Here is a 13,431-nt window from a genome sequence, read left to right as displayed (position 1 = left end):
ACATTTGAGCGGTAGTGTACATACATACAAACATACATAAATGCATATACGTACTTACAAACATACATAAAAATATACATAAATGTAAATGTTTCTCCCAATACTCAGCAGAGTAGCTTACAATTAGCCAGGCCATCAGCGATGTAAAAACCTGCTCCTGAATAAATAAACCCAGTTTGTGGTCTTACTTATTATTTTATAAAAATATCTAAAAATTTCTTGGTTAATGTAGCTTTTTTTCTACACCAATAATTTATAAAATCACAGTTGCTGATGAGCTTGCCTGTGTGAGTTTGACTGTTTTTCATTGATAGTTGCTGACAATCAAGACCTGACATTAGCTCCACTGAATGTCAGGTCTTGCAAAGGTCAGTTCAGACACACTGCAAAACTAATGTGGATCTAATGTAGCATTCTGTGAAGTAGGCCCTGGTAGGAAGAACAGACCACCCATAATGATACAGCTGGGGGGCTGGTGACAAGCCCTCGTTATGTTTCAGCGGAAATAGGAAAAATCCCAAGACTAACATTCTGGCATACAGGAGAAAAGGTACTCTATATATCCTATATGGCATCACTAAGATTTATATAAATGCAGTAAAACAAATAAGCATATATGATTAAGTATTAACCTGTGTTGATATAGGTCTATGCTTAACTGCATGCTTATTTGTTGTGCTTAATATCTGTATCACAAAAAAGAATGTATTTAATCTGTTGTTAGAAAATGAATAAAAACCAGTTACCTAAAGTGGATGCCAGATTATGTTCTCTATAACATATATTTTGTATACTTAACATACTGTATATATAAGAAGAAGATACATGCACAAATAGATAGATAGATAGATAGATAGATAGATAGATAGATAGATAGATAGATAGATAGATAGATAGATAGATAGATAGATATTGGAATGTGCTTAAACTTAAGCTTCCTTATTGTAGAGGAAATAAACTAGATCTTGTCATATACTTACCGTAAATCAGCTGGGAGGCGGGGAATCTGAATGTTACATTTAAGTGCATAGGTTTGGTTGCCTCCCTCCTCAGGTATCAGTGTACCTCATACAAACGTTTTTCCTTCTAGCTTCCTCAGTGAGTCTACTGGAGAGTCTCAAAGCAGATGGAGGAAGCCAAACAATAGCAGCTCCAAACAGCATTTCAAGACCAAGCCCAAGTGAGTGTCTGTCCAATACAATCCTAATGAGCGAATCTTTCATGTATGTTCATTGTGATGCTGCTTTAATGGATTAAAATGTTTAACAAGATGGAAAATTGATACATTGAAGGTTTATGAATGAATGTATAAAGAAGTAAAACATTGTTTATTATAGACATCCACATTTGACTTTCTGTATTTAAACTAAATTTGCTATTCTCTGAGCAAACTGCTGGCAAAATGTACTTGACAGAAAGTGTAAAAAACTATGGGATATTATTAAAGGGTAACGTGGGAAATTTGCCATTATTTATTACCAGAGTCCATTTTTTTTAGAAGCTTGGCTATTTTAAATACTGTTTCCTTTAGTTTTGGGGGAATAAGAGTTAACTCTTAAAGAAATTGCACTTGGGATCTTTTTATGTAAGAGTGAAGCCAAAGTCCTACAGAGCCTGAGTACATAGTGTACCTCTGTTAAATGCAGTACTGCTGGCATTTTCAAATATTTCATATTAAACTTGTTCCTCTCTTCTGTACACATAGAACTTTTTTTAGAGCACATTTTTACATTTAAGCCTCTGTATTACATTTAAGGAGAAAACTGTACAATTATCCATTTTCTTCTTCATATTTCTTCCTAAATCTACATGGAAGCCAATTTAAAGGAAATTTTATATGTTTTATGGTAATAATATAGATAAATCACTGTTACTTGTATGTTCTAAGATGTCTTTTCTTTCTTTTTCAGATAATACATATGATTTTGACAGAAATATCTAAACTAGTACCAAGAGTTAATTCTTCTAAAACTGAACTATCAGAGTAGATTACCAACATCCACCCAAAGCAGTGGCTGTTTCCCTGACGTCCAGTCATTATGCTCCTCTTCCTGGCTTTCCTCTTCTTACTAACCCCTTTCCCGACTTTTCAAGCCTCAGTAGGTGAAAGGAAAAATTCCACTAAAATAGCACCTCATACTATCACTACGCTGCTGAACACCAAACAAAAAACTCCAACTGTTTCTCCTGCCTCAAAATCCAGTAATGTTAGTCAGACCCTGTTCTCTACACCAATGCCTCCTGAAACTCCTAGCATTAAGAAAACCAAAGACAAGCCTTCCTCAAGTCCGCCCATCAAAGTTGTCATCACTGAAGGCTGCGTTCAGACGGAGCCTCAGAAAGATAAGGTTGATGCCAGTAAACCGCAGGAAACAGAGCTGAGCCTGAAGCCAGGATCTCCTTTGGTGATGACGCACCACATCAGCCTAGTGCCAGGCTCTTGTACTGGGGGCTGTGAGGCTGAGATGACTGCACTAAAGGACAGAGTAGCGATCTTGGAAAAGGAAATGTCAGCTTTAAAGAAAAAATGTAAGATGTCTTAGATGCATAGGTGTCACCCTTTTTACTGAATAAATGTATCAAATGTTCCTGTGCAAAATAGGATTAGGTCTTCATGGTCCAAGCACAAGTTCTATTATTATTATTATTATTATTATTATTAATAATAATAATAATAATAATAATAATAATAATAATAATCCTATTTTTTATAGCTCAGGTTTGGATTAAAGTCAGTGGGATAACCTCTTCACTAATATCAACAAAAAATATTACATTTCTAATTACAGTATTAACAGGACACCTAAGTTGATTATTGATAAGGTGCTGTTATAGAAAGATATATATTAAAATGGTAAAAATCCAGATGAGCTTTATAAAGTGCCTTGAAAAAAATGTCTGTTAAATATCACCACATGAATACTCCATTGATGCTTAAAATCTGTTGCACCTATAAAATCACACATTGTTTGCCCCTGTATACAGGCACCAACTGCTCTGGATCACACTGCCCAAATAACTGCAACAAAAATGGAAAATGTGTCAGTGGAAAGTGTGTGTGTCAGGCTGATTTCACTGGTGTCGACTGCAGCAGAGGTAGGTCCTCATGGTGATTAAACAGACTTTCTAGAAAGTCATACACTTTTGATGGCAAATACAATTTTTATTTTTACAGTTGCTAACAAGGAAAAGGTGTCATCTGAAGGTACTGCAAAGCAAGAAACATCAACCCAGGAACAATCAAAGACAAACACTACAATAGGCACTAAAAAGGTCAGTGAGGAAAGTCATCCAAATCAAGCAAGAGGTTCAGTAACAGTCCAAAGAATTTACCTGCACAAAGATTTGCCTCTGAATCATAATGTTACTCAAAGCACTGAGAAACAATCTAACGGAACGTTAAAAGGTTTAATCAAATTGACAAAAGGCACAGAGTCTGTTAAAACAAGTTCAGAAAAAGGGAAGATGTCTTTGTCTGATGTAACCTCTACTGAAAATGACAAAAATTCATCCCCAGACAGCATTATTCCCAAAGGTGGAGCATCTGTGGTGAAAAAGGGAGAAAAGCATATAAATGCAACAGAAAAGTTAAAAGGCAAAAAAGATATTAATGATAGTTCAGCTGGATCGGCTGAAGGATCAGCTGAAAAGAAATCAGGTGGAAAGAATTTAAACATTACTACTTCCACTGAAAAGGAGAAGAAACCAGGTCCAGACAGTGTTAAGGAAGGATCAGATGTGAAAAAACTGGTGGAAATACAGATTCATGGTACTTCTATTGAAAAAGACAAAAAGCCAAGCCAGGGCAATGTCACAAAACCTAAAGAAGGATCATCTGATAAGAAACAAGTAGAACAACAGTCTGTTTCTCCTGCCATTAAAAAAGAAGGAAGGTTAAGGCAAAGTAACAACCTACCTAAGGAGGGATCATTAGAAAAGAGAAAAGTAGTCACTGGTGCTGACAAAAAGTTAGTACCAGATGATGGGACAAAAGCTAAACAAAAAGCAACATCAGGAAGCAAGAAAGGGGAAACACATGTAAATGTGACAGATTCCACCATCAAGGAGAAGAGGCTAAACCAGGGCAATGTCACACCTCTTAAAGAAGCATCGGTCGAAAAGACAAAAGTGGACAAGCGTCAAAATATAACTAACTCTACTGAAAAAGACAGGAAGAATCAAAGCAGTGTCTCACCGCTTAAAGAAAAAATATCTGACATGAGAAATATTACAAATTCCAGTGAGAAAAGGAAGAAGTTATCAGGGAATGAGACAAAAGTTCTTAAGGATACACTAGGAAGGAAAACAGCACAGAGACATGTAAATATAACTTTGTCCTATGTAAAGGACAATAAGCAACACCGAGGCAATGTTACGCATTCTAAAGAGGAATTGCCTAGAACGCCAAAGTTGTTAGACAAGACAACAACATCCACTGAGAAGGACAGAAACATACTACAAAACAATGAGACAAAAGTTCTTAAAGATGTTACATTTGAAAAGAAAAGAGTGGAAAAAATTCTAAATGTGACTACTTTCACTGAAAAGGACACCAAGCACCACAAGAGCAATAGTACACTTATTAAAGCAGGATCATCACCCAAGGGGAAGGTTGACAATGTACATGTAAAAAAATCCAATGAGAAAGGCACAAAGTTTCTACAAGGTGATGAGACAACAATTCAACAAACGGAAGTGAAAGATGTAAATGCAACTACCACCAGTGAAAAAGACGAGAGTTTGCACCACAGTCTCAAAGAAGATGCATCCAAAAAAAAACAAGTAAACATTGATTTGAAAAACATCACAATTTCTAAAATTCATGTTAACAGGACAACAAAATTGAAAGACATCGGACCAGTTGAGGTTCACAACATAACTGCTACTGGGTTTGTTATCACATGGAAACCTCAAGGATCATTCAAGAATTTCACAATAACAAGGAGGGAGGTTTGGTCAGGAAGAAGCTATGAGGAGGATGCAGAGGAAGCTGAGAAAAACCAAGGTGGTGAGATAAAAGCAGATGAGGTATATAGTTCAAACGGAACTTCAACTAAAGTCTATAGTGGAAAAGCTGACGCAGGGAGTGATGTGAAGGTCTCACAGATTCTTGCTGGAAGTGCTCGCTCCCATCATTTCAAGAATCTTCGCCCACAGAGGAAGTACTCTGTGTCCTTGTTCGGCACCGGGCCTCATGAAAGATCCAAAGTTCACCGTCTGATTGTCTCCACAGGTAAATCATCATACTTTCACTTCTGCACTACAGATCAAGGCAGATGAAGATTTAAGTTCTACTGAATCTCAAAATCTTTTTAATGGTCCTCAAATTAGTGTGTTAGACTGTTATATATAACGATTAGTACAAGCAATTAAATAAATAAACAAGTATTATTATTATCATTATTATTATTAATTTTCCATGCTTGCATACTATTTTATTTCTTTGGAGATCATCTGACCATTGGATTTCAGGGTGGGTGTTCCATTGTATGGAACAGTAAATGAATAAATTGACAAATGAACAAACAAACAAACAAATGAATTGGTCATACTGGGTATCAAATTAAACATCACGTATGATTGAACATGAACAAAGAATAAGGTTTTTAAAGCACTGCTGTTAAATTTATATTTCCTAATGATTATAAAGATCCCCACCGCGTCATTCTTCTGTGTCTTTTCTCAGGACCTGAACCTCCAACAGAACTGCTGTTCAGCAACATTACGGAAACATCTCTTACCGTGTTTTGGACCAAACCCAAAAGCATAGTAACAGGATTTAAAGTTACATACACCAACTCAGCAAGCGGTATTAAAAGGGTTATAACATTTACCCTGTACTAGGATCATAAATGATTATAATTATATATTTGTGACATGGAGTATACTGTCCTTTTACTTTTTTCAGGGGTGACGGGATCCATCTCTGTTGACTCACAGTTGTCCCATGTTTTCATTTCAAAACTCTCTGTTGGTTCCCGGTATGAAATAAATGTCAGGGCAGTTATGGGAGCTATAGAGAGTGAAGCAACCACAGCCTCGATTGTTACAGGTATACACGTAATATGTCAGTAGCTTAAATACAGTGGGGCAAAAAAGTATTTAGTCAGCCACCAATTGTGCAAGTCCTGAGAAAAAAAAAATCCAGAAAATCACATTGTAGGATTTTTAAAGAATTTATTTTTTAAATTATGGTGGAAAATAAGTATTTGGTCAATAACAAAATTTAATCTCAATTCTTTGTTATATACCCTTTGTTGGCAATGACAGAGGTTGAACGTTTTCTCTAAGTCTTCACAAAGTTTTCACACACTGTTGCTGGTATTTTGACCCATTCCTCCATGCAGATCTCCTCTAGAGCAGTGATGTTTTGGGGCTGTCGCTGGGCAACACAAACTTTTAAAGATTTTCTATGGGGTTGAGATCTGGAGACTGGCTAGGCCACTCCAGAACCTTGAAATGCTTCTTATGGGCTCAAAATCTCACGATACGTGGCCCCATTCATTCTTTCATTTATACGTATCAGTCGTCCTGGTCCCTTTGCAGAAAAACAGCCCCAAAGCATGATGTTTTCACCCCCATGCTTCACAGTAGGTATGGTGTTCTTTGGATGCCACTCAGCATACTTTCTCCTCCAAACACGACAAGTTGAGTTTTACCAAAAAGTTCTATTTTGGTTTTATCTGACCATATGACATTCTCCCAATCCTCTCCTGGATCATCCAAATGCTTTTTAGCAAACTTCAGATGGGCCTGGACATGTACTGGCTTAACCAGGGGGACATGTCTGGCACTGCAGGATTTGAGTCCCTGGCGGCGCAGTGTGTTACTGATGGTAGCCTTTGTTACTTTGGTCCCAGCTCTCTGCAGGTTATTCACTAGGTCCCCCGTGTGGTTCTGGGATTTCTGCTCACAATTCTTGTGATCTTTAATCAGATCTGGGATCTTGTGTGGAGCCCTGGATCGAGGGAGATTATCAGTGGTCTTGTATGTCTTCCATTTTTTTTTAAATTGCTCCCACAGGCCTCTCTCATCTTTTTAAGTGGGAGTCCTTGCACAATTGGTGGCTGACTAAATACGTTTTTGCCTCTCTGCACTAGCATACCTATTGTTTTAGGAGGGCATTTGTAATCTTCCATTTGTTCTTTCTAGTACCCGACTCCCCCACCGACCTCCAGGCTGTGGATGTCACAGACAGTAAAGCACTGTTGACATGGAAACATGCTCAAGCTAAAGTCGACTATTATATTCTCAGTTATGGATCTACAAGATGTAAGTCAGGTTTATCATTGGTGTTCAAGTTATCAGATAATGAACTCTTATATATTTTTTTTATTCCTCATCAAATGAAGTATATTTCTACCTTTATAGCGCCTAACGTGACAGTGACAGTGATGTTGTCTGGCACTTCTGTGGCGCACCAGCTCAGAGGTCTACACAGATCTACCCTGTATTCAGTAAAGATCATCAGTCAAATCAACAGTCTCCAGAGTAGCTCTGTTTCCACAACCTTCACAACAAAAAGTGGTAGGTCAGAATGTCTAGCCATCATTGTCAGAGCATTAAAAATTATTTTTGGGAACCATCAGTCTATGTTGAAACCAGATTTTAACAGTAAGTGAGGAGTAAGTACATTAGTTATTGAACAAAGCACTCTTTCTAAAAATGTGACGCTTAGAACATTGCTTTGTTTTAATTGGCTTTGAAGTAAGAGGAGAATTATTTTCTCCTGATGGTGGAGTCGCACCTTATAATGAATTTGAATGTTTTTTAGGAATAAAGCTTCAAGTAGTGACACCAGGTGAAGTCACCTGGAATTCAGCTTTGATTTCATGGAAGACCCCTCATCTATCTTTCAAAAGCTATAGGCTAACATACCAAGGTGGAGAAGAGAAGAAGGTAGGCATATTGAAAATATAATATAAATAGCCTGACCATTAAACTTTGGTTGTTGAAATATTTGGTTGTTGAAATTCCATTCCAGATTTGTCAACCTGTATTAACTTCCACTACAGTTTTTCCACTAGATTTCATGTATTCATAGTGTTAATTTATCCACAAGAGCATTTAGGAAATCAGGCTTCCAACTTTTTGGTAACAGTTTCAGAAAGCCCTACATATGAGTATGATGTTCACGTTTCTACAGTTATTTGGCAATATAGTATTTTTACCATAGCTCTTCTTTTTTTTTCTTCTTTTTTTTACTCTAAATTGTATGTTGCAACATAATCATATTAGTTACAACTTGTCTTTCTTACAGGAAAAGGAAGTGATCCTAAATCCAACTGTCTCACAGTACAAGTTAACTGATCTGGTCGCATCTTCTTACTATACTGTAAAAGTGGATGGAGAAAGTGAGGGGCAATACATTAGTGTTGTTTCCACCTCATTTACAACAGGTGAGTTCCTGTACCTGTTCCTGTAAAACCTGGCTTCCTGTATCGTTCCTCTAAGTCCGCAATGCTCTCTTCCTTCTTCTTCTTTTTCTTCATTTACAGCACACTTGCCTTACCCACACCCAGCTGAATGCTCCCAAGTGCAGCTGAATGGCATGAAGGAGTCAGGAGTGGCTGAGATTTACCCTGAGGGTAAAGATGGAAAGTTGGTGTCGGTCTACTGTGATATGGAGACTGATGGAGGAGGCTGGACAGTAGGTTTTAACTAAGCAGTTTTGCTTAATTTGCTGAAAAGAATTGCCTTCTTTACCATGTTTCAGATTCAAAAGTTAATATTTAAAAAACATATGTATTTTTGTTTGCTAGGTATTCCAGAGAAGAGTTGATGGATCTACTGATTTCTACAGAGAATGGAAAGATTATAGCAAAGGCTTTGGAGAAATAAGTGCCAATTTTTGGCTTGGTAAGCTGCTGTGCTTATGCTGCTATATCATCTCCCTATTAGCTTTTCTAACCATCTTTGTCTTATACCAGGGAATGACATCCTTCATGCTCTGACTAGCATGGAACCAATGAGTCTACGTGTAGATCTGCGTTTAGGAAACGACACGGCCTATGCTCACTACTCCAACTTCTCTGTGGGGTCGGAGGGGAATCACTATGCTATTGATCTATCTGGATACTCAGGCACAGCTGGTAAGAAAAGTATCAAGAATGTGATATACACGTGGAAAGAAAGGGGATTAGTGTAATTTATGGTTTAAAACTGTTTGCAGGGGACTCTATGAGATACCACAATGGTTGTCCTTTCTCAACTAAGGACAAGGGATCCAGCACGAATAGTACCACTTGTGCAAATAACTACATGGGAGGCTGGTGGTACAAGAACTGCTACAAAGCCAATCTCAACGGTCATTACGCAACCTTCTCGAAGGACCAGGTATAAACCACATATCCTGATTCAAATCACCCTATTAGCTTAGTATAATGGTATACTGATATCACACTGATATACTGATATGCTAACAAGCCTCAGATTATTTATTTTACATAAATAAATGATCACAATGTTGACTACTGTATAGTATGATCAAGAAACAAATGTCATTAACTCAACAGTTAACAGTTAGTTCTGACCAACAGTTAGTTCTGACAGTTAGTTCTCGTCGAGTCAAAGTAATTTGATTGGACGAGAGGCATTCCAAAAGTGGTGATTTCGGTCATAACAACACTTGTTGCTATGTTTTACTATATGCTTAACTACATGTTTTGCCCAGAGTCACAGATGTTATAATAACCGTAAATCACAATAACTGTCAGTCGCCAGTATGGGTGAGGTCAGTACGGTCCACAATACTGGAAAGAGGGAGGAGCATCTGCCTCCTAAATCATTTCGACTTGCCTCTGTAGTATATGTGTGGTTGTGTTCATGGCTAATGCAAGCTACAAAGCTAACTAGCTTCTAACACAAGGCTGAGAGATCCTTCTCTAATCCACAATCAAGGGAACTAATTGGTGTGTGTAACAAGAGATTCTAACTTAACTCAAACTGAAAATATAATGAGATACGTGCAGATATGTGCAGCTTTATAACAGTGCAGATTTACTGTACTCTAACAATATCTCAACATGCAGACTATATTGTCTAAATAACTGGCAATGAAAATGAGTACACGCTAAGTAAACATGTCCAACTGTGTCCAAAGTGTCAATATTTTGTGTGAGCACCATTGTTCCCTTTCAAAAGCTACACTCGATGCCGCGTGAAAACGCTATGGAAACAAGAATACCAGCGCCGCCACACAGAAAGTGTCTGGACCTCCAGGGTTGTGTTGCATGTGTGCACAATAGCCAAGGAAGTCTAAGACATGACTTTGGGATGCTGACTCGAGGACCCGTGAGCCCGGAGTGGCATGGATATCCAAACTATAAAATCTGACAAATGTGTGCGGAGAGGACCAACCTGCCGCATCACACACTTGCTGCAAGGGACACCTCTTGCCAGTGCAATTGACGAGGCAATTCCCCTGGTCAGATGAGCCCTGATTCCTAGAGGCGATGTGAGACCACGCGCCTTGTAGGCTAAGGCAATAGCATCTCTCACCCAATGTGACAGCGTTTGTCTGGTGACGACCACCCCATGATTGCGGCCCCATAAGATATAAAAAGCTGCTCTGACTTGCGCCACTGACTAGTGTAGTGGACGTAAATCTAAAGAACTCGTACTGGACACAGTAACAGAAACACAGAAACCTTCCCTGCTCCGGCGCTGTAAAACGCGGAGGACAGAAGGCTTCGAGAAAAACTGGGTGCATGGTCGAGAATGGAACTTTCGGAAGATAGTTTGGGTGAGGATGCAGAATAGCTTTGCAGATTTCCAATTCTCAGCAAAGAAGTAATGGCCATAAGAAAATCCATCTTAAGGGCCAGAAACCTGACAGGCGCTGACTCTAGTGGTTCGAAAGGGGTGTCAATCAGACCTTCGAGCACGATCGTTAAGTCCCAAGAACGGACCGTCGCTCTAGTGGGCTGCCTCAGGCACGTGGTCTCACTTCACCTCTAGGAATCAGGGCTTGGAGGAAACACGTGATAGTCTTCGGCCCTCCCAACTGAGTGGTCGTAATAGCCTTAATGTGGGAGCCCCCTAGTAATGGAGAGAAATTGGACACGACTAAATTAGGGAGAAAATTCTGAAAAAATCCAAAAGAACACATGAACATGTTAATTTGGACATGGTTTGCATGGTTAAAAATGTACAGCTGTTATCACTTAGGGTGTACTCACGTTTTTTTCAGGCTATTTTGTCAATAATGGCTGTATGTTGAGTTCTTTTCAGGGCACAGTTAATTTATACTGTTATACAAGCTGCACAATGCTAAAATATATTCAAATTTATTTTCTATAGTATCTTCCTTTGAGAAGATATACAAACATGTTTGCTGAAATTAGAGGAGTGTACTCATGAGTGAGTTGGCACAGGTTTTAGACCGGACGAACTTATTGGCGCAAACCCTTCCATTTTATCCACTCATGGGACTGGCACTGCATTCATTGGCTTGGGTTTGGCCACTGGCTGGGAATCAAACACAAGCTTTCCACATACCTACTGATGTACTGAATATCAGCACAGCTGTGATATCTTCAACATTTGGGCTATGCTTTTGTGCTACGACCGCATCACAGCCATGCTGATATTCAGCACTCCCTCTCATGTGATATTGCTTAATGATCAATATAATTTATATATTTTATATTTTTAAGCACTAGTGTTTAATTTATCAGTTACATATTTCATCAGTAATTCAGTATTTTTCAATAATCGCTAGCATTTTAATTCACACAGCAAGCTGTAAAATGATAGATTTGTCTATAAGACAAAGTGCTAAAAAAAAGTGCTAAAAATATTTCCAAAAACAACTAAGAACAGGAAAGCAGTTAATGATATAAAGTTATTACTAAAATGATTAAGATGCTAAAAGAAAAATGTATACATGTGTAAAAGTAAGTAAGAAAAATAAAGTAATGCCAATTATAACACGCTATGTACCGAACGCTTCTAAAATGAATGGTTCTGAATGATTGATGCATTTTCAAATTTAAAATTGCTTCAAAGGAGACCATGTGTGTAACACGGCCACCCACGTGAAGGGCACATCTGCAGACAACTAGGCAGATTTATGGACATACAGAGCAGCGGGCGGCCATTGTTGCTTGGCAACCTCGACATGTTGTCGATCAGAGAATCAGAGAAGACATGCTACACCTGTCCGGCAGGTTATTTAAACATCCAGAAAACAACCCACTATGTGCGAACATTACATAGCAGGTATTAGAGTGGTGCTCTGGTATAGGGGAAAAGAGGAATAAAAGTGAATGGTGAACGAAAAGAGAAAGAAAGGAGAGAGAGGTGAAAAGATAGTAAAAGTGAAAATAAAAAGAGAGACCTAAGAAGACAGGAAAACAGCAGACATAAGCGCACCTCTCTTAATAGTAACAAACCCCTTTTTAAAAAGAAGAGAGTTAATTAGAGCGGTGTACTGTATAAGCACCCTTACCTTGCGCTGCGTGGTGCTCACGCGAGCCAATCATCCTTGGCCAAAATAAATGTCTCAGTGCCCCCCCTCTAAGTCCTGCCACTTAACAACATACTTGGTGGTGCCATACATAAGCACCCCCTTGTAACAGTGTGCATGTTATCGCTCTAAAGTCAGTCATCGAACCAGGGTTTCCTTTAGCTTAAAGCACCATCCAAACGCTTACTAAGTATACAATAATTTAAAATAAGATTTGAAATGTTTGTGTTCAGTACAAAACTTTCAATCAGTACCTTTACATGCAATAAATGTTCCATATGCTGAACCTTTGTGAAATGCCAGGTCTGTTTAGGGTTAAGAAGAAAGATGACCCTGTGTGTCTATTGTGTGACCCTGTTTTTGTATATTTACCAGGGAGTGGTGTGGATTGACTGGAAGGGCAAGGATATCTCTCTCTCATTTACTGAGATGAAGCTGCGTCCTGCCTCGCTGAGCCACATGACTCAGACCACCCAAGGCTAAAACATCAAGTGAAGAACAGCCCACGCATGCAGATACACTGTACAACCTTTAAAACTTTACATTCTACACCAACACTGTACATAACTTTATGTAAAATGTATATCTACTTATTTGCAGTTATTATTCCCCATACTATGATAAAGTTCTAGTATTCTATAAATATATTAAAAGTATACATCCTATGTGTCACATTATCTACTTTTATATGACTGTATAGTAAGGACTATGTGCTATTAAATCATTCAGAGGGTTCTTTACACTGTTTTTGACTCACACCGCTACTGAAATGAATGCACTGTTACATTTCTGTTGGATGTAAAGGTTACAGACTAATGTTTTGTTTTTTTTGTTCTTGTTTTGTAGAAATAAAAAATAAATTGCAAATATCAGCAAAATGGCATATGAAAGATTTCTTTTTGTCTAATAACAGCACAAACACTGTACAAACTTGCTGTAAATGTGCAGTATTTCTTTTACAT

General features: G+C 38.2%; 1 protein-coding gene across 1 annotated transcript; it reads left to right on the top strand.

Moving 5' to 3' along the window:
* Nucleotides 1–1,097: 1,097 nt before the first annotated feature.
* On the top strand, nucleotides 1,098–13,285 carry tnxba (tenascin XBa). Its single transcript, XM_053494949.1, has 15 exons — nucleotides 1,098–1,180; nucleotides 1,911–2,529; nucleotides 2,986–3,096; nucleotides 3,176–5,233; nucleotides 5,687–5,809; nucleotides 5,909–6,052; nucleotides 7,153–7,272; nucleotides 7,372–7,527; nucleotides 7,775–7,899; nucleotides 8,261–8,399; nucleotides 8,499–8,650; nucleotides 8,763–8,859; nucleotides 8,931–9,092; nucleotides 9,173–9,336; nucleotides 12,845–13,285. The coding sequence occupies exons 2-15, from the start codon at nucleotides 2,040–2,042 to the stop codon at nucleotides 12,950–12,952; spliced, it is 4,149 nt and encodes a 1,382-aa protein (XP_053350924.1). The 5' UTR covers nucleotides 1,098–1,180; nucleotides 1,911–2,039; the 3' UTR covers nucleotides 12,953–13,285.
* The last annotated feature ends 146 nt before the right edge of the window (nucleotides 13,286–13,431 follow it).

The sequence above is a fragment of the Clarias gariepinus genome, chromosome 4 (assembly GCF_024256425.1).
Source record: "Clarias gariepinus isolate MV-2021 ecotype Netherlands chromosome 4, CGAR_prim_01v2, whole genome shotgun sequence".
Taxonomy (NCBI): Eukaryota; Metazoa; Chordata; class Actinopteri; order Siluriformes; family Clariidae; genus Clarias; species Clarias gariepinus.
This window is presented reverse-complemented; position numbering and strand designations above follow the sequence as displayed.

Excerpts from the sequence above, each read along its gene's own strand:
- tnxba (XM_053494949.1), top strand. The coding sequence starts at position 2,040 with ATGCTCCTCTTCCTGGCTTTCCTCTTCTTACTAACCCCTTTCCCGACT. Across the intron at positions 3,097-3,175 it reads TGGTGTCGACTGCAGCAGAG|TTGCTAACAAGGAAAAGGTG; the intron begins GTAGGTCCTCAT and ends TTATTTTTACAG. Across the intron at positions 7,528-7,774 it reads AACCTTCACAACAAAAAGTG|GAATAAAGCTTCAAGTAGTG; the intron begins GTAGGTCAGAAT and ends AATGTTTTTTAG.